General features: G+C 46.8%; 2 protein-coding genes across 2 annotated transcripts in view; both read left to right on the plus strand.

Annotated features, from left to right (window-relative positions):
* The first annotated feature begins 2995 nt into the window (after nt 1-2995).
* On the plus strand, nt 2996-15245 carry LOC129695094 (zinc-binding protein A33-like). Its single transcript, XM_055631844.1, has 6 exons — nt 2996-3692; nt 3783-3878; nt 4190-4423; nt 5628-5650; nt 6975-7093; nt 14091-15245. The coding sequence occupies exons 1-6, from the start codon at nt 3282-3284 to the stop codon at nt 14618-14620; spliced, it is 1413 nt and encodes a 470-aa protein (XP_055487819.1). The 5' UTR covers nt 2996-3281; the 3' UTR covers nt 14621-15245.
* Nucleotides 15246-17066: 1821 nt separating this feature from the next.
* The window catches only part of vars2 (valyl-tRNA synthetase 2, mitochondrial), a 29367-nt gene continuing 23612 nt past the window's right edge, over nt 17067-22821 (plus strand). Inside the window, 5 exon segments of the mRNA XM_055631852.1 lie at nt 17067-17281; nt 18196-18271; nt 19554-19654; nt 20874-20995; nt 21618-21684. Of these exon segments, the coding sequence (XP_055487827.1) occupies nt 17072-17281; nt 18196-18271; nt 19554-19654; nt 20874-20995; nt 21618-21684 (576 nt within the window). The 5' untranslated portion in view covers nt 17067-17071.

The raw sequence follows: 22821 nt of genomic DNA on the forward strand, positions 1-22821 counted from the left end.
TTCCCACGTCAGAGTTCTCATGGGGCAACTGGGACAACACATCTGCAACTGTGTTGCACTTGGAGCTTCAACCTTGTAGTCATACTGGGACAGCAAAATTGCCCAGCGCTGCATCCTTGATGCCGTCATGGAAGGTATAGCTGACTTGGGACCAAGTATCACTAGTAGTGGCTTGTGATCAGTCACTAGGGTGAATGGTCTGCTGAGAAGAAACTGATGGAATATCTTGATTCCCAACACGATGTTGAGTGCTTCCTTTATCTATCTGTGCATAATTACGCTCACTCGGTGATAGGGTGCGGGATGCAAAAGCAATAGGCTTTTCCTGTCCGTCATTCATTATGTGGGAGATCACTGCACCTACACCATAACTTGAAGCATGACAAGCAAGTTTCATCTCGCATGTCGTATTGTAGTCAACAAGAAGTTTGTCACTTGTCAAGTTTTCCTTGCAGATGTCATATGCACGTTGCTGTTCCTTTCCCCACATCCATTTTGCATCTTTTTGTAGCAGATGATGTAGTGGCTTAGGCACAGTTGCTAAATCTGGAAGGAATCGTGCATAGAACTGCACCATCCCAAGGAATGATCGTAGCTCTGACACATTGTTGGGTTTCGGAGCATTCACTATTGCTTCCACTTTCGCCTTCACAGGGCAAAGTCCGTTGGATGAAGATAGTATATTTCGTTCAAGGTGCACTGTGTCTAGGTGTATATCTGAATGACAATAAAGTTTTCATTCATTCATACAGGTCTTACTGAGCAGGGATTGAAATTGGAAAAATAATTAAAGAGAGGAAATAACTCTTAATTCACTGAACTTCTCGCAACGTTGTCGTCGCCAGAAACATAGAAATTAGGTGCAGGAGTAGGCCATTCGGCCCTTCGAGCCTGCACCGCCATTCAATATGATCATGGCTGATCATCCAACTCAGTATCCCGTACCTGCCATCTCTCCATACCCTCTGATCCCCTTAGCCACAAGGGCCACATCTAACTCCCATTTCAATATAGCCAATGAACTGGCCCCAACTACCCTCTGTGGCAGAGAGTTCAGAGATTCACCACTCTCTGTGTGAAAAAAAGTTCTTCTCATCTCGGTTTTAAAGGATTTCCCCCTTATCCTTAAGCTGTGACCCCTTGTCCTGGACTTCCCCAACATCGGGAACAATCTTCCTGCATCTAGCCTGTCCAACCCCTTAAGAATTTTGTAAGTTTCTATAAGATCCCCTCTCAATCTCCTAAATTTTAGAGAGTATAAACCAAGCCTGTCTAGTCTTTCTTCATAAGACAGTCCTGACATCCCAGGAATCAGTCTGGTGAACTTTCTCTGCACTCCCTCTATGGCAATAATGTCCTTCCTCAGATTTGGAGACCAAAACTGTACGCAATACTCCAGGTGTGGTCTCACCAAGACCCTGTACAACCTCCCTGCTCCTATACTCAAATCCTTTTGTTATGAAAGCCAACATACCATTCGCTTTCTTTACTGCCTGCTGCACCTGCATGCCTACCTTCAATGACTGGTGTACCATGACACCCAGGTCTCGCTGCATCTCCCCCTTTCCCAATCGGCCACCATTTAGATAATAGTCTGCTTTCCCGTTTTTGCCACCAAAAATGGATAACCTCACATTTATCCACATTATACTGCATCTGCCAAACATTTGCCCACTCACCCAGCCTATCCAAGTCACCTTGCAGTTTCCTAGCATCCTCCTCACAGCTAACACTGCCCCCCAGCTTAGTGTCATCCGCAAACTTGGAGATATTGCCTTCAATTCCCTCATCCAGATCATTATATATTGTAAATAGCTGGGGTCCCAGCACTGAGCCTTGCGGTACCCCACTAGTCACTACCTGCCATTGTGAAAAGGACCCGTTTACTCCTACTCTTTGCTTCCTGTTTGCCAGCCAGTTCTCTATCCACATCAATACTGAACCCCCAATGCCGTGTGCTTTTAGTTTGTATACTAATCTCTTATGTGGGACCTTGTCGAAAGCCTTCTGAAAGTCCAGATACACCACATCCACTGGTTCTCCCCTATCCACGCTACTAGTTACATCCTCGAAAAATTCTATAAGATTCGTCAGACATGATTTACCTTTCGTAAATCCCTGCTGACTTTGTCCAATGATTTCACCACTTTCCAAATGTGCTGCTATCCCATCTTTAATAACTGACTCTAGCAGTTTCCCCACTACCGATGTTAGACTAACTGGTCTGTAATTCCCCGTTTTCTCTCTCCCTCCCTTCTTAAAAAGTGGGGTTACGTTTGCTACCCGCCAATCCTCAGGAACTACTCCAGAATCTAAAGAATTTAGCTTAAAGAGTAAAGAGAAACGTGGCGATTCTCTCTGTACTGCCTGGGTGATGTCTGTATTTTACGGGATTGTATGAAAAAACAAAGAATTTCACTGTCCCTTGATATCCGTGACAATAGAGTATAATTGAAGAATTGAGTTGAATTCAAGTTTGCACACGAGATTGTTAAATAAAATAACAGTGTTTGCTATAGAACGAATATTATTGTGCAGCCGAATATAATGAACAACTCACGATAGGAAACACTGTCCCTGTGGTATAGAGCGGAAGAACCCTCCATAGTTTCCGCGGGTGGATTTGTCTCCTTCCTTTAAACTGGTCGTAACGATGGTGAACCTCGGGTCCTGTGACCGGCTGGTTGAATTGATGGTGAAATTCACCAGCGCCTTCAGTGCCCGCACAACATTTGGCCGTCTGAGGAGAAGAGTGTCTCACGATCAGGACGCAATTCGCAAGTCATCGATCAATGTATCACATATCTTCTGCATTTTCATCTCTGGGCTTTGTACAACTAAACCGTCTGCCTATCAACTCCCCCTCTCCTCCTTCAAGCGTGTCAACCTATTACCAGCCAGGCTTTGTCCTGCCAACCTTCCTCCATTCCTCCATCGTTCTTCCATCTCCCACCCACCGCTCTTACGATCAGACTGAAGAAGGATCCAGTCCCGAAACATCACCTGTCCACGTTCTTCAGAGGTGCTACTTGACCCGCTGAGTTAATCCTGCACTTTGTGCCTTTTTGTGGTGAAGCAGCATCTGCAGTTCCACGTTTCTGCATCTTCACACTGAACACTTGCAGCCGAATTACATTCATTCCCCGAGACGGCAGCGTGAGCAGTGAACACACGGGGTACGCTCCTCTAGGATCATTGCGCGGTACTGCAGGAGGGGGCGGGGGGGTCAGCAGTTCAGGGAAAGGGAATCCTCTTTTGAACCAGGAAGAGGAGGAGTTAAAATGGCTGCGAACGACCAGGTCGAGAGTTGGACCGCGGAGATAATTTGTCCCATCTGCCTGAATTTCTTCAGCGATCCGGTATCACTGGAGTGCGGGCACAACTTCTGCCGCTCCTGCATCACACAGAGTTGGGACAGGGAGAGGAGAAACTCATGCCCGGAATGTAAAGAGGAGTTTACAGACCGCACCCTCAGGGTGAATCGGGCCTTGGCGAGACTGTCTGAGAAAGCTCGAACATTGAGCCTCATTCGGACAGAGAAGGCAAGAAAACTTCAATGCGAGGATCATCAGGAAGAACTGAAGCTGTTTTGTGAAACAGACAAGAAGCTAATCTGTGTGATTTGTGCAGCCGGGCAGGAACACAAAGCTCACAACTTCACGTTGATAACAGAAGCTGCTGAATTATACAAGGTAAAGCAAATCGATGTTGATCGCATCATTGTTTAATTCCATTTTTATTGTCTAACACTTTTATTCTCTGATTTTCAAACATAATCCCAGGATCAGGTTAAAGCTTCCTTCCAGTCTCTCACAAAAAAGGAATCAGAGATCCAGCAAATGGAGCAGCAACAGAAACAGAAGATTTCTGGAGTTCTGGTGAGGCTTTCCAGTTTTGATTTCCTGAACTTGTGTAGATTTGATCCCTGTGATGCGTGTAATAATAGGGCAGCCTTCACGCCTTCTCCCTGTGACCGTGTCGCATTCCTTCCACGACCCCAATACACGCTGGTTCAATGGTCAATCGGCGACTGATGGGTTATAAGATTACCGTCACGATATTTCAGAAACATTTGGAATTGAATTGCCTAAGCAAATAAAAAAAATGCACAGGACAAATGTTACGGTCAAGTTTGTGAGGAAACACAATCGGAGACATTTTATATTGATCTTCACCTTTCATTTCCCAGGAACAATCACACAACCTTCAGTCCGAGATCACATCCCAGTTTGCTGAACAGCACCAGATTCTCACTGAGAAAGAGCAGCGCGTACTGGCAGATATCCAAGAAAAAGAGAAGAAGATTCTCAATACAATGGAGAAAAATCTTGGAGAGATTGAGGGGAATTTAAAATCTATTCAGCAGGATCTCTTTACATTGCAGCAACATTTAGATCAAAAAGACAGTGTGGTGTTTCTGAAGGTGAGGGGTTACACTACAGTTTGGTGAAGTGAAAGTGCAGTCACAAAATGGTTAGGTGACATTTCCAAAATAAATGCTGCATTTACCAGTAATTGAGAACTGGGTAAATGTTCCCTCTATTCCAGCTGTTGTTGTTCCCAAACTAATTGGCCTCCCGTATAATCTATGGGATCTCAGGAATACCTGGCCGGAATGTAGAGAGGTGTTTGTGTTCTGTAGCGTTTGGAACAACGACGGGTGATCCTATATCTGATCCCAAGGACCACGAAGGGACAGAGGGCAGTGAATCTCTGGGATTCTCCAACCTAGAGTCTCTGAGAGGTTTAACATGTTGGACGTATTTAAACCCGAGGAAGATACATTTTAGAAAATTTGGGCAATTAAAATCGAAAGGAATGGGGAAAAGAGGAGGAGTTCAGTCCTGGGCTAGATCAGCCATGACCACATAGTGGGGATTAACATTGAAATCTAGAACGTGGCGCACACATCAGATTGATCATCTATATCCGGTTCGCATCAGCAGTGGGTGGTCACCTTGGGGGAATTTGCTCTGTTTGTTTTGTCCATCTTGTTTCACCATAGAATGACATCCCATTCTACATCAGACAGGCCATTTGGCCCATCCTATCCAGTCAAGTTTTCTGCTCCACTCATCATCCCTCCCATCTACTCTCCACACCCGGTAACAATACCCTAAATCCCAGGAGCTCTAATGTGTTTATCCCGCTTGCACTTAAATTTATCTCTGCTGTTGGCTTCAGTCCCTCCGGTGGAGTGAGGTCCATGTTCTCATGACTACATTCCTTTCGGTATTTATTGAAGACCACGTTACATTTCAGCTTTACTTATTGGTCTCCCTTTCGATTTGAGATATTATTTCATCCCTGCCCATTTAAATCCACCGATAATATTAAATTGCCTCTCATCATTCCTGACATCTTCTCCAGATGAAATGCCACGACCTGCCCAGTCTTTTCATTAAGTTCCATTCTCTCATTTATGGCGTCATTCTCATGAACTTTTTTTCTGCTTTCCATCGTTCTACATCTCTGCGGCAATATCTGCTTTCTGACTGCACAGCAGTGGTGATAAGGGTTGGGAGATTGGAATTATCAGAGGGTTGCAGAAATTTGGTGAAATTCCCGCTGTCGGAATGAGGACGATCCATCTCAGTCAATTGAGATTTGTGTTTTATTTCTTTCAGGAGGAAACTGGGTGCAAGCGAAGGTAGGACTGAGAATATCCTGGTTATGAAATAATTCAAGTGTAAAATATTTTATTAAGTAAAAGATTAGCTTGACTTTTTTGGATTCTGAATAAACTGAAGTTTTATAATTCTGTGCCGTATTAGAGGAACTATGGGAATCACAAATTTAGAGGCCTGCATACCAATCTTTTCTGATAGTGCTTCCTGTTATGCCCAAGGTAAAGACCATTAACGATAGTGGGAGAGAATATGTTTCCTGAGGAATTGGAAATCTCTGTAAACAGTAACTTCTTTGGTGTTACTGGTAATGATGTTTAAGATGAAATGGCAAATGTTGGGCATTTGCCTAAGTTCCTGTTGTTTAGAAGTTTTGTGATCAACAGTTTGTGATTTGATATAACAGCATGGCAAGTATTGTATTAGTGACAAGTATACTTTGAATGGGTACAGCCTGTGATTGATTTGTGTTAAATGTCATTGCTGCAACTCTGTATAAACATGTGACCACATTTCCAAAATACTATTAAAAAAACTGCTGTATGGGAGTGATAGCTCAGGAGAGTTTCAGGGAGTTAGGCCCAGGACAGAAAGGTTGGATTTGGAATCGGAATTCAGCTGCTCTACATTGGTGAGACTCATCTATTGCACCCGCTGCTTTAGGTGTCAGCTGCTCTACATCGGTGAGACCAAGCGCAGGCTTGGCGATCGCTTCGCCCAACACCTCCGCTAGGTTTGCAATAACCAACCTGATCTCCCGGTGGCTCAGCACTTCAACTTCTCCTCCCATTCTGAATCCGTCCTTTCTGTCCTGGGCCTCCTCCATGGGCAGAGTGAGGCCCACCGTAAATTGGAGGAGCAGCACCTCATATTTCGCTTGGGTAGTTTACACCCCAGCGGTATGAACATCGACTTCTCCAATTTTAGGTAGTCCCTGCTTTCTCCTTCTTTCCCCTCCTTTTTCCAGCTTTTCTCCTTCTTTCCCCTCCTTTTCCCACAGCCCACTGTCTCTGCCTCTTCCTTTCTTCTTCCCGCTCCCCCCAACCCCACATCAGTCTGAAGACGGGTCTCGACCCGAAACGTCACCCATTTCCTTCGCTCCTTAGATGCTGCCTCACCCGCTGAGTTTCTCCAGCATTTTTGATACCTTTGATTTGCCAGCATCTGCAGCTCCTTCTTAAACATCTGTAAAGCTTGAGTTGGTTTACCTATCCCATTGTAAGTTGTCTGTCTTTAAGATATGAACCTCAACAGGACATTGTACTGATGGAAACATTGTAAGTTTTTGTGGAACCACTCAAAACATTTCTAATGCTCAGTTTAAAACCGGCTGTTAAATATTTCCAGGATTCGTGATGAAGCCAAACCACTGTCGGTGGTAGATGAAGCCTTACAGGTTGAAAAGTTTCTTTGCCCTGTTTCGTTGAACAAGACATTCAAAGAAATATCTGTTGACTTCAAGCAAGGTAACGCTTATACCTTTTCCATTATTCCTGTTTCGGACATCTTTAAGCCTCACACCTGACACCTTATTATTTCCTGCACAGCCTGGTTTTGACCTCTCCCAAAAATCCAAAAACACAACTGTCCTGTCCCACTGAAATGATTTCCACATACCTCGACTCCATCCTATCTCCCCCTCCCCCGGTCCAATCCTTACCAACCTATGTCCAAGATACCTCACATGCCCTTCGTCTCCTTAATGGCTTTGCTTTCAGAGCCCTCACCTCATCATATTTACTATGGGCGTTCAGTTGCTACATCTCCATCTCCCACCAAGAAGGACTTAAAGCCCTCTATTTCGTCCTCAACCGCAAAATCATCCAATTTCCCTCTACTAACACTACTCAGCTGGTTCTCACTCTTAATAAGTTCTCCTTTGAATCCTCCAAGTCCAAGGCCCTATCCCCGAACTCAGTATAGGTGTAAAGAGGTTCTTCTGCAGTTGTATAGGGCTCTGGTGAGACCACATCTGAAGTATTGCGTACAGTTTTGGTCTCCTAATTTGAGGAAGGACATCCTTGTGTTTGAGGCAGTGCAGCGTAGGTTCACGAGATTGATACCTGGGATGGCGGGACTGTCATATGAGGAAAAATTGAAAAGACTAGGCTTGTATTCACTGGCGTTTAGAAGGACGAGGGGGGCTCTTATAGAAATATATAAAATTTTAAAAGGACTGAGGTGAGAAAAAACCTTTTTAACCCAGAGAGTTATGAATTTATGGAATTCCCTGCCACAGAGGGCAATGGAGGCCAAGTCACTGGATAGATTTAAGAGAGAGTTAGATAGAACTCTAGGGGCTAGTGGAGTCGAGGGATATGGGGAGAAGGCAGGCACGGGTTATTGATAGGGGACGATTAGCCATGATCGCAATGAATGGCGGTGCTGGCTCGAAGGGCTGAATGGCTCCTCCTACACCTATTTTCTATGTCTATGTCTAACTATCTCCATTACATAGCAATGTTACAAAATTTTGAGATTTAAAAAATCAAGTCTGCAATTTATCCCATCAGATAAAGCATAACAATAAGTTTAATTTGACACCTAATTCACTTTCATATCTCAAGTAATAAAAAGGTTATGGCCATTTTCATACTCGGAAATTAGCATCTTGTTCCCTATTGATTTTCTATGGACATAACAAAAAAGCTGTGATCGTGGACAGTCAAATGCACATAACCTTCTTAAAAATTAAGAGAACTGAATGAAATTTTCAGTTATCATAGATTGAACCATTCTGAAACAAATATAAAATAATCCAACTTGGATGACCTGAAATTAAAGCATATCATTAGTTAGTTACCCAATTGTAGCTAATTTCAAACTTCAATTTACTAGATCTAAACATCTATCCATTTCTTAATAAATGATTAACATTTTTAAATAGCCCACGTGTCCAAATAATATTCACAAATAATTCACAATAAAACATGATTTTTAAATCTCATTTACATCAATTTATAGGCCAAATGGAAGGAATTTAGTGTTCAATTGCTGTAAATTAAAGTCAATTTAAATCGGCTTTCTAGTGGGTTCCTGTGAACGCGCTGGTTTAGAACGTTCACATTGCGCTGGATTTGTGCCCTCAAATGCCCAGAAAAATACTGCGGGATATAAAGAGCCCAAAATGAGCTACTCGCTATAGAAAACTTTATATACAGGGTTATATACATGCCCCATTTAATGTAAAAATAAGGTACATACCTTTAATTGTTTGCTTTATAAAACCCTGGGGCTGCGAGAGGTTGCGAGTTTAGAGAGTGATTTTTAAACTACTCTAACTATTTTACAAGGCCATAAAAACTAATAATACCTTTTGCGACGGGGTCTTTCAGCGATTTTCCGTTAATGATTTACTAGGCTGAACATTTTCGATTGCAACAGCCTAGTAAAAATCGCGTTTTAAACCCGCCCCCTCTAAACAGCGCCAAAATCACACACAAGGGGTGGGGCAGATGCTCAGCCACGATTCAGGTAGGTTTTGTAACATACCTACATTACATTGATGACTGCATCGGTGCTACCTCCTGCACCCATGCAGAACTCATGGACTTCATCAACTCCACCACCAATTTTCCTGCAATCAAATTTACTTGGACCATCACCGACACCTCCCTCCGCTTACTTGATCTCACAGTCTCCATCACAGGAAATAGACTATCAATAGACATCTGTTACAAGCCTACTGACTCCCACAACTATCTCAACTACACTTCACCCCATCCAGCTTCCTGCAAAGACTCTATCCCCAACTCCCAATTCCTCCGTCTACGCCGCATCTGTGCTCATGATGAGGTGTTCCATACCAGGACATCCGAGATGTCCTCCTTTAGGGAACGGGGGTTCCCCTCTCCCATCATAGATGAGACCCACACTCGTGTCTCCTCGGTATCCCACAGCTCTGCCCTTGCTCCCTCTCCCCCTAGTCACAACTTAGACAGAGTCCCCCTTGTCCTTACCTTTCACCCGATCAGCCACCACATACAACACACAATCCTCCAAAATTTCTGCCAACTCCAACGGGATCCAACCACTAGCCACATTTTCCCATCTGCACCCCTTTCTACCTTCCGCAGAGACCATTCCGTCTGCAACTACTTGGTTACCATCCCTTCCCACCTAAACCACCCCCTCCCCCACACAAGTCGCACTAGTTTCTTGTTTTCACCTAACAAATAGCTAACAATGGCCTGTTTCCTATATCATCATTATTGTTTGCATACCTTCCATTCATTGTTCTTTACATTTCGAACCGAAACGCCACTCACTCCTCTCCAGAGATGCTGCCTGTCCCACTGAGTTGCCCCAGTTCTTTAAACCAGCATCTGCTGTTCATTCGTATACATCTTTAAGCAATACATAGATGCAAAGATTAATTCTATTGTGGACTGAAGGGAAATTGGAGATTTCATCTGCCACTAAACTAATCAGCTGGGAAGCATCTCAGAGGTTTAGACTCTCCTCCCTTGGGTAAAATACTGTGGCTATTCACCTTACATAGATCATATGCACAGTTTTCCTTCGCTCCATGGATGCTGCTGCACCCGCTGAGTTTCTCCAGCATTTTTTTGTACCTTCGATTTTTGATTTTCCAGCATCTGCAGTTCCTTCTTAAACACAGAAGCATCCAGATGGGTTCTAAAGAAAAATGTCCCTGCATGTCCAACGTCTCCTTATAATCCAGCCCTTCAGACCTGATAAAATTATTGTAAATCCTTTTGCACCCTCTCTAATTTGCTAACAACCTCATTTTGTCAACACTGTATTTAATATCCTGACCTATGAAAGCATGAGTGACAAACACATTCTTCACCACCCTGCCTGTCACTGTTGCATCTTCCATGGCACTGTGTACCTGCAGCCCGCGATCTCTCAGTTCTATAACGTTCCCCGTTTACTGTGTATGTCCTGCCCTGGTTTGTCTCAGCAAAGTGCATCACCTCACCTTCACATGAATAAATCCCACCTGCCGTTCCTGAGCCCATTGGCCCAGTTCACAGGGATCCCATTTACTCTCAGATAACCTTCTTCACTCTCCACAATGTCACCAATTTTAGTTCCATCTGCAAACTGACTAACCGTGCAACCTACATACACACCCAATCATTTATATAAATAAGGAACAAGTGGACTGTCTCAAGCCTGAAAAACAACCCTCTACCACCATCCTCTGTCTGCGACCTTCAGGTAAATGTTGTATTCCATCGGCTAGTTCACCCCGGATTCCATGAGATCCAACCTTCCAGAGCGGCCTCTCATGCGGTGTGTAGAAGTTGCATCTCTCAGAGGGCAGTGAATATCTGGAATGTTGTGCCCAAGGTGGTGGTGAAACGCTGAGTTATTGGATATGTGCAACTTGGCTACAAATAAATATTTGATAGATCGAAAATGTAAGATTATGGGGAACTCACACAGAAGAGGAATTGGTGGCAGCTTAGATCAGCCATGATCACATTGAATGGAGGGGCAAGCCTGAGGATCCTAATCCTGCTCCTGTTTTCTTGTGTTCCTATGCTCCTGTGTACCGATAAATTAACAGATCTGACACAGAGGAAATGCAAAAAAGATTAACAATACTTATTCCTAGAAGAATGAGTTGCTGTGCGGGGTGAGATTGAGTAGACTGGGCCTGTGTACTCAAGAGCTCGGGTGTATTGGAGATCTCAGTGAAACACAAAGTTCTTACAGGGCTCAGTGGGCTGGATGCGGGGAGGATGTTTCCCCTGTCTGAAGGGTCTGGAGAACGGGCACCCTCTCAGAATGTGGGCTGCACCATGTAGGACTGAGATAAGGAGACATTACTGCACGCAGAGACTGAGGAACATTTGGAGTTCCCTGCACTAGTGGCCGTGGAGACTCTGTCATTCAATGCTCTTGGAGCGATAGCCATGGTTATACATTCCAGAGTCAGACCCTTCCATCGATATTCTTCTACACCTCGCCTAGTTAAATACCTCAAAAGTAGTGATTATATCTCACTCCACTACCTCCTTTGTAGCATGTTTCAGCTATCTCCCACTGTAAAAAAAAATCTCAGATTCCTGGGATGGCAGGACCTTCATATGAAGACTGGATAGACTCGGCTTGTACACACTTGAATTCAGAAGATTGAGGGGGGATCTTATAGAAACTTACAAAATTCTTAAGGGGTTGGACAAGCTAGATGCAGGAAGATTGTTCCCGATGTTGGGGAAGTCCAGAAATAGGGGTCACAGTTTAAAGATAAGAGGGAAGTATTTTAGGACCGAGATTGGAAATTCATTTTTTACACAGAGATTGGTGAATCTGTGGAATTCTCTGCCACAGAAGGTAGTTGAGGCCAGTTCATTGGCTATATTTAAGAGGGAGTTAGATGTGGCCCTTGTGGCTAAAGGGATCAGGGGGTATGGAGAGAAGACAGGGATGGGATACTGAGTTGGATGATCAGCCATGATGATATCAAATGGCAGTGCAGGCTCGAAGGGCAGAATGGCCTACTCCTGCACCTATTTTCTATGTTTCTATATACTTTCAAATTCCTTGCTCTCAATATAAATCTGCACATTCTTGATTTGATATCCCTGCATGCAAATATGTTTTTGATAATCTACCTGCTGCAGAGTTTGCAAACTTCCCCGCTATCCACATTTTCTGTGTCCTCCACAAACTTACTAATCGCACCTCCTACATTCACAACCATGAACTTATAACATAAACAGCAAAGGTTGCAGCACCGATCTCTGCTGCACTCCACGAGTCACAGACCTCCAAGCAAAAAAAATCATCCTTCCACCGCTACATAGAAACATAGAAATTAGGTGCAGGAGTAGGCCATTCGGCCCTTCGAGCATGCACCGCCATTCAATATGATCATGGCTGATCATCCAACTCAGTATCCCGTACCTGCCTTCTCTCCATACCCCCTGATCCCCTTAGCCACAATGGCCACATCTAACTCCCTCTTAAATATAGCCAATGAACTGGCCTCAACTACCCTCTGTGGCAGAGAGTTCCAGAGATTCACCACTCTCTGTGTGAAAAAAGTTATTCTCATCTCGGTTTTAAAGGATATCCCCCTTATCCTTAAGCTGTGACCCCTTGTCCTGGACTTCCCTAACATCGGGAACAATCTTCTGCATCTAGCCTGTCCAACCCCTTAAGAATTTTGTGAGTTTCTATAAGATACCCTCTCAATCTCCTAAATTCTGGAGAGTATAAACCAAGTCTATCCAGTCTTTCTTCATAAGACAGTCCTGACATCCCAGGAATCAGTCTGGTGAACCGTCTCTGCACTCCCTCTATGGCAATAATGTCCTTCCTCAGATTTAGAGACCAAAACTGTACGCAATACTCCAGGTGTGATCTCACCAAGACCCTGTACAACTGCAGTAGAACCTCCCTGCTCCTATACTCAAATCCTTTTGCAATGAAAGCTAACATACCATTCGCTTTCTTTACTGCCTGCTGCACCTGCATGCCTACCTTAAATGACTGGTGTACCATGACACCCAGGTCTCGCTGCATCTCCCCCTTTCCCAATCGGCCACCATTTAGATAATAGTCTGCTTTCCCGTTTTTGCCACCAAAATGGATAACCTCACATTTATCCACATTATACTGCATCTGCCAAACATTTGCCCACTAACCCAGCCTATCCAAGTCACCTTGCAGTCTCCTAGCATCCTCCTCACAGGTAACACTGCCCCCCAGCTTAGTGTCATCCGCAAACTTGGAGATATTGCCTTCAATTCCCTCATCCAGATCATTAATAACTTCCTTCTACCTCCAACCTCAAGCCAATTTACAATCCATTTTTGCGGCTTGCCTTGGATCCCACCTGCCTTCACTTTCTGGACCAGCCTTACATGTGGAACATTGACAAGTCCCTCAGTGAAGTTCATATATTGGTTCACAATAAGATCAGTGTGTTCTTAGTTGTACATACCCATCAAATCCACCCGTGAATCCCCTCTTTCAGCAATGACACAACCACAAGTCTCCACCCATTCTGTCTAACACCCGATCATTCAACCTCTGCTTCCTTCCATGGTCCAAGCCACCCCTCCCTCTCTCTCACCCTCTACTCAAAGAAACAGGGTCAGGTCATCTGGCACTTCATGTCTTCTCTCCCCCCCCCCCCCCCCCCCCCCCCCCCCCCCCCCCCCCCCCCACCATTCACTATGATCATGGCGACTCCACCCCACACCTCTACTTCCTCTTTAACAACCTCAAATTTCCACTCACCTCAAGATCCTCATCTGCCTCCATATCTGAATAGCCCGCTTCATTCCTCCATCCCCACCCCAATCTCGCAATCCCCCAATCGCACTCTCGGCACTCGTCCTCCCTGTCCACCCTAGTTTCAGTTGTCCGCCCTCCTGTGCCTGATGTCAAGCGGCTTCTCCCCCGGTACCAGGGCCACGCTGCCCGAGTCTTTCCCCCCCCCCCCCGACCCACTCTCTGATACTCTGCTTCTTCCCCCAGTCTCCATCACCCTGGATATGGAAACAGCGCATCCATGGCTGGATGTGTCGGAGGATCGGAGGAGGGTGAGATGGACCCGGACCCGGAGGAGTCTACCTGACACCGGGAAGAGGTTTACAGGCAGTCTGTGTGTGCTGGGACTGCAGGGATTCGTATCGGGGAAACTTTACTGGGAGGTGGAGGTGACGGGGAGTCATGGCTGGAGGCTGGGAGTCGCCACAGACTCTGTGGAAAGGAAGAGACTGGTCACACTGACTCCGGAGACTGGAGTCTGGAGCCTCGGGCGGTGGGGTGACGCATTTGATGCACTCACCTCCCCTACAACCCCTCTCCCCACCCGCCCCATCCCCGGCAGGGTGGGAGTTTATCTCAATTATGAATCTGGGACAATTTCATTTTACAACGGGGACACCAAGTCCCATCTCCACACCTTCACGGGAAATAAATTCACCGAAAAACTTTATCCTTTCTTCTGGCCTTGTGATGGAAACTGGCTGAGAATCTGCTCCGTTTCCGAAACGGGAGTGTAAAAGGGTCGGGTCCCGGGACCAGCATCAGGAGCGGGGCTCGGGCTGTGGGACAGAAACCCGGTGGACAACAGGTCGGCGCTGAACGGCTCCCATTCAATCCCCAAATTCCGCATCATAATATCCTAGTGAACGCGGAAATAAAACCAGGGGGAATGTAAATGTGGAAAGAATGAAATAAATAGCAACTGAAATCAGAGCTGTCGATCCGTTCATTTCAATGCGTTGACTGCGTCACTTCTTGGTTCCGCCACTAAATGGCAGCAAAGCCATGTGGAGCAACCACAGACCAGCTGTAACTTTGAGAATTAACTTTTGACAATTGCAGAAACAGCGGGAATCTGATTTAATAAGTGACTTTTGTCACTTGTTAAATCACTTATTACCACACCTGCGGCTCGAACCGGTGGGCTGAAGGGCCTGTTTCCGTGCTATTGAGAGGATAATAAAGAGTAAGAGGATTGTACTTTCTTCCTTTCATCACCGTGAGGAATGTTGAGAATTCGCTGTGTTGATGTTTATGTTGACTTTTATGTAATTGTGTGTCTTTATTTCCTATGGCTGTTTGGTAATTTGCATATCACTATACCTTAATTGGTACGCCACAATAAAAGACCTTTGAAACCTATATCTCTTAAAATTATTAAAGCTTATTTGGAGAATTTAATGCTTTTAAATTAGCTCTAGTTCAGACCTTATCTTGTTTTCTGATTATCGTGTAATCAGGATCTATTATGCCATCTGCCAGCCTGATTCTCTCCTCACTTATACCTCAATCATCTCCTTTAACATCTTCAGACTTTAAACTCAAAGCTTGTCACCGACTGATTACTGAAGATAGCCACTAAAGGCTGCAGTAATTCGGCGAGACAGGCAGCATCTCTGATGAGGAGGAATGGGAGACGTTTCGGGTCAAGACCCTTTTTCAGACACTATCTTTAAACCTGTTCCTTCCTACACACGGGTCGATTCTGACCATTTGAAGAAGGGTCTCGACCCAATTCCTTCTCTCCAGAGATGCTGCCTGTCCCTGAGTTACTCCAGCTTTTTGTGTCTATCTTCGGTTTAAACCGGCATCTGCAGTTCCTTCCTACACATATCGACTGATTTCTGTTCACTTCAGCTTTGATGGCAACCGGTATTATGGAAGCAAGTCTCTTGCAGGGCCTCGAGTAAACAAAACTCTATTGTTCTGCTAAACCGATATCCATGATTGCCCCAAGCTGACGTACAGCCCTAAAGGGTAGCCTTAATTCTGGGCTGTAAAAAGGACATGACTTCAGAATTAAGGGACAGAAGTTTAGGGGTAACATGAGGGGGAACTTCTTTACTCAGAGAGTGGTAGCTGTGTGGAATGAGCTTCCTGTGGAAGTGGTGGAGACCGGTTCGATTTTATCATTTAAAAATAAATTGGATAGGTATATGGATGGGAAAGGAATGGAGGGTTATGGTCTGAGTGCAGGTAGATGGGACTAGGGGAAAATAATTGTTCGGCACGGACTTGTAGGGCCGATATGGCCTGTTTCCGTGCTGTAATTGTTATATGGTTAAAAATCACCTGCAACTGGAACGTACCCTGTCATCCTAAAGTTAAGTTCAGTTGAGTTTATTGCCACATGTACCGAGGTACAGTGAAAAGCTTTTGTTGCATGCTAACCAGTCAGCAGAAACTCAATACATGATTACAATTGAGCCATTTACAGTGTATAGATGCACGATAAGGGAATAACGTTTAGCACACAGTAACGCCAGCAAAGTCCGATCAAGGATAGCCTGTGGGTGTACAGATCCAGGATAAAGGGAATAACATTCATGGCAAGATACAGTCCAGTACAGTCTGATTAAAGATAGCCCGTGTTACAGTTCTAAGTATTTAACATAGAACAGTGCAGCACAGCAACAGACCCTTTGTTTAGTTTAAGAAGATAGACACAAAATGCTGGTGTAACTCAGTGGTACAGGCAGCATTTCTGGATAGAAGAAATGGGTGATGTTTCAGGTCGAGTTTAGTTTAGAGATACAGCATAGGAAAGGGACCTTTGGCCCACCGAGTACATGCCAACCAGCAATCTCTGCGCTTTCACCATCGTACACACACTCGGGACAATTTACAATTATACCAAGCCAATTAACCCACGTCTTTGGCGTGTCTGGAATGTTCTGTTTCAGAAGGCAGTGGAGGCCAATTCACTGGATGTTTTCAAGAGAGAGTTGGAATTTGCTCTTAGGGCTCATGGAATCAAGGGATATGGGGAGAAAGCAGGAACGAGGTACTGATTCTGGATGATCAGCCATGATCATATTGAATGGTGGTGCAGGCTCGAAGGGCCGAATGGCCTCCACTCCTGCACCTATTTTCCATGAATGGGCTGATTCTGCAACTTGTGACTCTTTGGAGGGAGGGAGTGACGTCAGCGGGGGGAAGGGGAAGAGGTCATCAAGATGGCGGCGCCCATGGTGCTGATGGCGGCGGCCCGGGACCCGCTGTGGTCGCGGCTTCTCATCCCCCTCCTCCACCCTCTGCCCCGGGCCTGTAGCAGCGGCCCCGACCCCGGCCCCAACCCCAACCCCGCCCGGCAGCGGCTCCACAAGGAGCGGCGGCGGCTGCGAAGAGAGGCGGCCTTGGAGGCTCGGAGTGGAGGAGGAGGAGAGAATAATGGAGGGGTGAGGTAGAGGAGGATGAAGAAGGGAAGGGAGGGAGAGGAGGAGGATGAAGGAGAGGAGGAGGGGAGGGGGTTGAAGGAGAGGAGGGAGCGTGAGAGATGGAGGAGGGAAGGGAGCGAAACTGAGGGGGGAGATAGTGGAAGAGGGGAGAACGGGATGGGGAGGGAGAGAGAAATAGGGTGAGGCGGATAGGGGAGGAGGAAAGGGAATGGAGAGGGAGGAGGGGTCAGGAATAGAGAAGGAATAAATAAATGGAGGTGGAGTGGGAGAGAGAGAGAGAGAAGGAATGAAGGAGGTGAGGGGGAGAAATAAATAGAGTGGGTGGGTAGGGAGAAGGAGTGAGGGGGATGAATTGGATTGGGAGGAAGGGTTGGGAAAGTAGTGGGGGGAGGGATGGGAGAGAGGTGTGGGTAGGGAGATAGGAGGGAAGGGAGAGGTAGAATGGGATTGGGGGAGAGGGATGAGCAATGGGGAGTGAGAGCGAGGGGAAAGGGCAAAGAAGGGAGCAGGCGGTGAGGGAGAGAGAGGGCGGAATAAGTGGAGAAGGAGGAAGATCAGGGAGGGGAGGATGAAGAGGTGGAAAGAAAGAGGGAGGGGACGACGGGCAGATGGGGGAAGAGAATGGAGGGGTGGTTGGAATGGATAGGTGTGCGTGCATGAGTGGGAGAAGGGAGGGAGTGAAAGGGAGAGGAGGATGAGGGGGAAGAGAGAAATGGAGAGGGTGTGGGTGGGGAGAGAAGGAATTAATGAGGGGAGGGAGAGAAATAAATAGAGAGAGGAGGAATGAGAAATAAATGCAGAGGGAGGGATGAGAAATGGAGAGGGTTCGGATAGGGGGGAAGGGAGGGGATGGAGTGAGTGAGAGGGAGAGATGGTTGATCAGTTGGGGGTGACAGAACCTCTTGCTGTGACAGGGAACCGAGCCGCGGAAATGGACGGAACCACCGGTGTTCACGTACGACGTGCCGACTCCACCGGGAGAGAAGAAAGGTGAGAGGGCGCTGGTCTGTTGCACTGGTTATTATACGGGACCTCCAATCACAGAGTCATACTTTTAAAATAGTTTCAAAATAGACTTCAATCAAGTAATAAATATATACAAAACATGCACCGTGCTATAAAACTGCACCGGACATTGTCGGAGGCTGTAGGTATCAAAATAGCCTTTAATAAAATCTGACAATCTGCACTTTAACCAGATGTGATTTTTTTTCAATACCAAATTTCAAATTGTGGAGAACAGAGGCAAATAAATAAATGATGGGTCTTTGTCCCAAACATTATGGAGGGCTCTGTACATAAAACAGTTTCCCCACCTGACAATTTTACCCCACATCCTTGCCACTCACGTGGACAACTTGTGTGAAATCCCTTAGTCATACAACATGCAAACAGCCCCCCCAGCCCAACCTGTCCAGTTCAGTTCCACATCACCGTCTATATCTCTCGTTTCCCATATCCCAAACTAGTCTGAAGAAGGGTCTCGACCCGAAACATCACCCATTCCTTCTCTCCAGAGATGCTGCCTGTCCTGCTGAATTACTGCAACTTTTTGTGTCTATTTTTGGTTTAAACCAGCATCTGCAGTTCCTTCTTATTCAGTTCAGTTTATTGTCACGTGTCCCGGCCAATATGGCTGATCATCCTAAATCAGTACCCTGTTCCTGCTTTCTCCCCATAGCCCTTGATTCCATTAGCCCAATGAGCTAAATCTAACTCTCTCTTGAAAACATCCAGTGAATTGGCCTCCACTGCCTTCTGTGGCAGAGAATTCCACAGTTTCACAACTCCCTGGGAATTAACCTGGTGAACCTACGTTGCACTTCCTCAATAGCAAGAATTCCTCAAATAAGGAGACGAAAGCAATACTCCAGGTGTGGTCTCACCTGGTCCCTGTGCAACTGCAGTTGGACCTCCTTGCTCCTAAACTAAAATCCTCTCGCTCTGAAGGCCAACATGCCATTTGCTTTCTTCACTGCCTGCTGAACCTGCATGCTTACTTTCAGTGACTGATGTACAAGGACACCCAGGCCTCGTTGCACCTCCTCTTTGGTGGCTAGCATGAGTGCGGAGGGCCGAAGGGCCTGCTCCACCTCTGCCTGACTGGGACTGTAGGGTAGGCTCCCTATGCTGGCAAGCAGAGATTATCATTGCTCAGTCTTGATCTATGGGGCCGTTCAACTCTCCTGGCTGTTGGGTAGGCTGGGGATAGTGGGCCGAAGGGCCTGGGGAAGAAGGCCGGCATTCCTGATCCCTGTCTCCCCCAACACAGATACGATGGTCCCGCTGCCGAAATCGTACAGCCCCCGATACGTGGAGGCTGCCTGGTATTCATGGTGGGAAAGAGAGGGCTTCTTCACGCCAGAGTACCACGTGAGTGAGGAGAGGGATGGGGGGGATGGGGGGAGGGGGTGGGAGAAATGGGGGAGAGAGAGGGTTTCCTCATACCCGAATATCATGTGGGTGGGGGGGGGGGGGGGGAGAGAGGGCTTCTTCAAACTTGAGTATCACGTGAATAGAGCGGTGTGGGCAGGCAGTGAAGGGGGCCAATGAGAAGGGGTGGGAGAGGGAGGGCTTCACATCTGAGTACGATGTGACTGAGGGGAGGGATGGAGAGAGGGGGATGGGAGGAATGGGGAGTGGTTGCAGGAATGGTGGAGGGGGGACAGAGAGGTGGAGAGCAAGATGTTGGGGGGGATGTTGAACAAATTATACTTTTTAGCACACAGTCCTGGGGACCGCTCCCCCCCCCCCTCACCCCCCCCCCCCCCCCACTCTCCCCCCCCAGCCCAGACCATCATACAAACAAACCTCCCTTCCATTGACTCCATCTACACCTCACGTCTGCCTCGGCAAGGCCAGCAGCATCATCAAGGACCAGTCGCACCCCGGTCACTCCCTCTTCCCCCTCCCCCATCGGGCAAGGGGTACAGAAGTGTGAAAACGCACACCTCCAGATTCAGGGACAGTAACCCTTGCTTTCCCCCTCTCTCCATCCCCTCCCATTCCCAGTTCTCCGACCAGTCTGACTGTCATCATTTACATTTTATCTCTGTTTGCTTTGCTGTCACCTTCTCCCAGCGAACAATGATCTATTCTACATTTTCCTTGATCGCCTTCTCTGCTGATGTCTTGCTTTCACACCTTACACTTCCTTATCTCTGTGTCTCCCACTCCCCTGACTCTCAGTCCGAAGAAGGGTCTCGACCCGAAACATCACTCATTCCTTCTCTCGAGAGATGCTTGCCTGTTACTCCCGCATTTTGTGTCTACCTTTAAACTAGCATCTGTAGTTCCTTCCTACACACTTTCTTCCCAGCTGTTATCAGGCAACTGAACCATCCTCCAACAACTAGAGAGCGGCCCTGACCTCCCATCCACCTGATTGGAGACCCTCGGACTATCTTTAATGGGACCTTACCTTGCACTAAACATTATTCCCTTTATCCTGTATCTGTACACTGTGGACGGCTCGATTGTAATCATGTATTGTCTTCCTGCTGACTGGTTAGCACGCAACAAAAAAGCTTTTCACAGTACCTCGGTACACGTTGACAATAAAATAAATGAATCTAAAGTTAATCTCCCACAGGCACAGCTGCCCCACCGAGAGGATGCCACCTTTGCCATGTGTTTTCCCCCACCCAACGTTACAGGTTCCCTGCACCTGGGTCACGCGCTGACTGTGGCAATACAAGACGCAATAGTACGATGGTGAGTGTGAAACCCTGGGGTACAGTAGCGGTGTGGATGGGTCTGTCTGTATAACACTGGGGTACAGTACCAGTGAGGACGGGTGTGGCAGGGTGAGAGTTGACAGGTCGCGAATATTGAGGGAGTGCAGTGTAGGTTTACGAGGTTAATTCCCGGGATGGCGGGACTGTCATATGCTGAGAGAATGGAGCGGCTGGGCTTGTATAGAAGGATGAGAGAGGATCTTATTGAAACATATAAGATTATCAAGGGTTTGTACATACTGGAGGCAGGAAACATGTTCCCGATGTTGGGGGAATCCAGAACCAGGGGCCACACAGTTTAAGAATAAGCGGTAAGCCATTTAGAACGGAGATGAGGAAACACTTTTTCACACAGAGAGTTGTGAGTCTGTGAAATTCTCTGCCTCAGAGGGCGGTGGAGGCCGGTTCTCTGGATACTTTAAAGAGAGAGCTAGATAGGGCTCTTAAAGATAGCGGAGTCAGGGGATATGGGGAGAAGGCAGGAACGGGGTCCTGATTGGGGATGATCAGCCGTGATCACACTGCATGTCAGTGCTGACTCGAAGGGCTGAATGGCCTACTCCTGAACCTATTGTCTATTGTGACCTTTCCCCTTTCAGGAACAGGATGAGGGGTCGAAGGGTGCTGTGGGTACCAGGCTGTGACCACGCTGGCATTGCCACCCAGGTGGGTTTGCTCTCCGTCTGTTTCCCCCCCCCCCCCAACTCCTCCCTTCCCCCATAGCAGGTGGGCATTCTGGTGGTCTGGCCCCTTAGAATGACCCTGTAACCTTCTCTCTGACTGTGTGTGCACTTACTGAAACTAAGCATGGAGGTACAGCAGGCAGTGGAGAAAACAAATGGCATGTTGGCCTTCATTGCCGGAGGATTTGAGTTTAGGAGCAAGGAGGTCCTACTGCAGTCTCAAACCCCGGTGAGACTGCACCTGGAGTATTGTGTGCAGATTTGGTCACCTAACTTAAGGAAGGACATTCTTGCTATCGGGGGAGTGCAGCATAGGTTCACCAGGTTAAATCCCGGGGTGGCGGGACTGACACATGATGAAAGAATGGGATGACTGGGCTTGTATTCACTGGAATTTAGGATGAGAGGGGATCTTATAGAAACATATAAAGTTCTTAAGGGATTGGACAGGTTAGATGCAGGAAAAATGTTCCCGATGTTAATGGAGTCTTAAGAAGGGTCTCGAGCCGAAACGTCAGCCATTCCTTCTCTCCAGAGATGCTGCCTGCCCGCTGAGTTAATCCAGTATTTTTTGCCTATCTTCGACTTAAACCAGCATCTCCAGTTCTTTCCAACTACTTTGTCCAGCCAAATTTTGAGTAAATTATTTCCCCGGCAGGATTGTTCCCGCCCCGTCTAACTCTGGTCTGCCCTCAATCGACATTTAGCATTACTCTTCTAGAGATACAGCGCGGAAACTGGCCCTTCAGCCCACCGGGTCCGCACCAACCAGCGATCCCCGCACACTAACACCATCCTGCATACACTATGGACGATTTTGCATTTGCACCAAGCCAATTAACCTACAAACCTGCACGTCTTTTGAGTGTGGGAGGAAACCGGAGTTTCCGGAGAAAACCCACCCAGGTAACGGGGAGAACGTACAAACTCCGTACAGACAGCACCCATAGTCGGGATCAAACCCGGGTCTCTGGCATTCTACCGCTGCGCCATTTGACCCAGTTTTCATCCAGATGAGAATCGCAGCAATCCTGGTGACCAGTTCCCTCAAAGTACTTTTTTGTCACTTGTACACCTCTCCCTCCCCTTCCCCCTCTCCCTCTATCCCTCCTCCAAATCC

The sequence above is a fragment of the Leucoraja erinacea genome, unplaced genomic scaffold (genome assembly GCF_028641065.1).
Source record: "Leucoraja erinacea ecotype New England unplaced genomic scaffold, Leri_hhj_1 Leri_93S, whole genome shotgun sequence".
Classification (NCBI taxonomy): Eukaryota; Metazoa; Chordata; class Chondrichthyes; order Rajiformes; family Rajidae; genus Leucoraja; species Leucoraja erinaceus.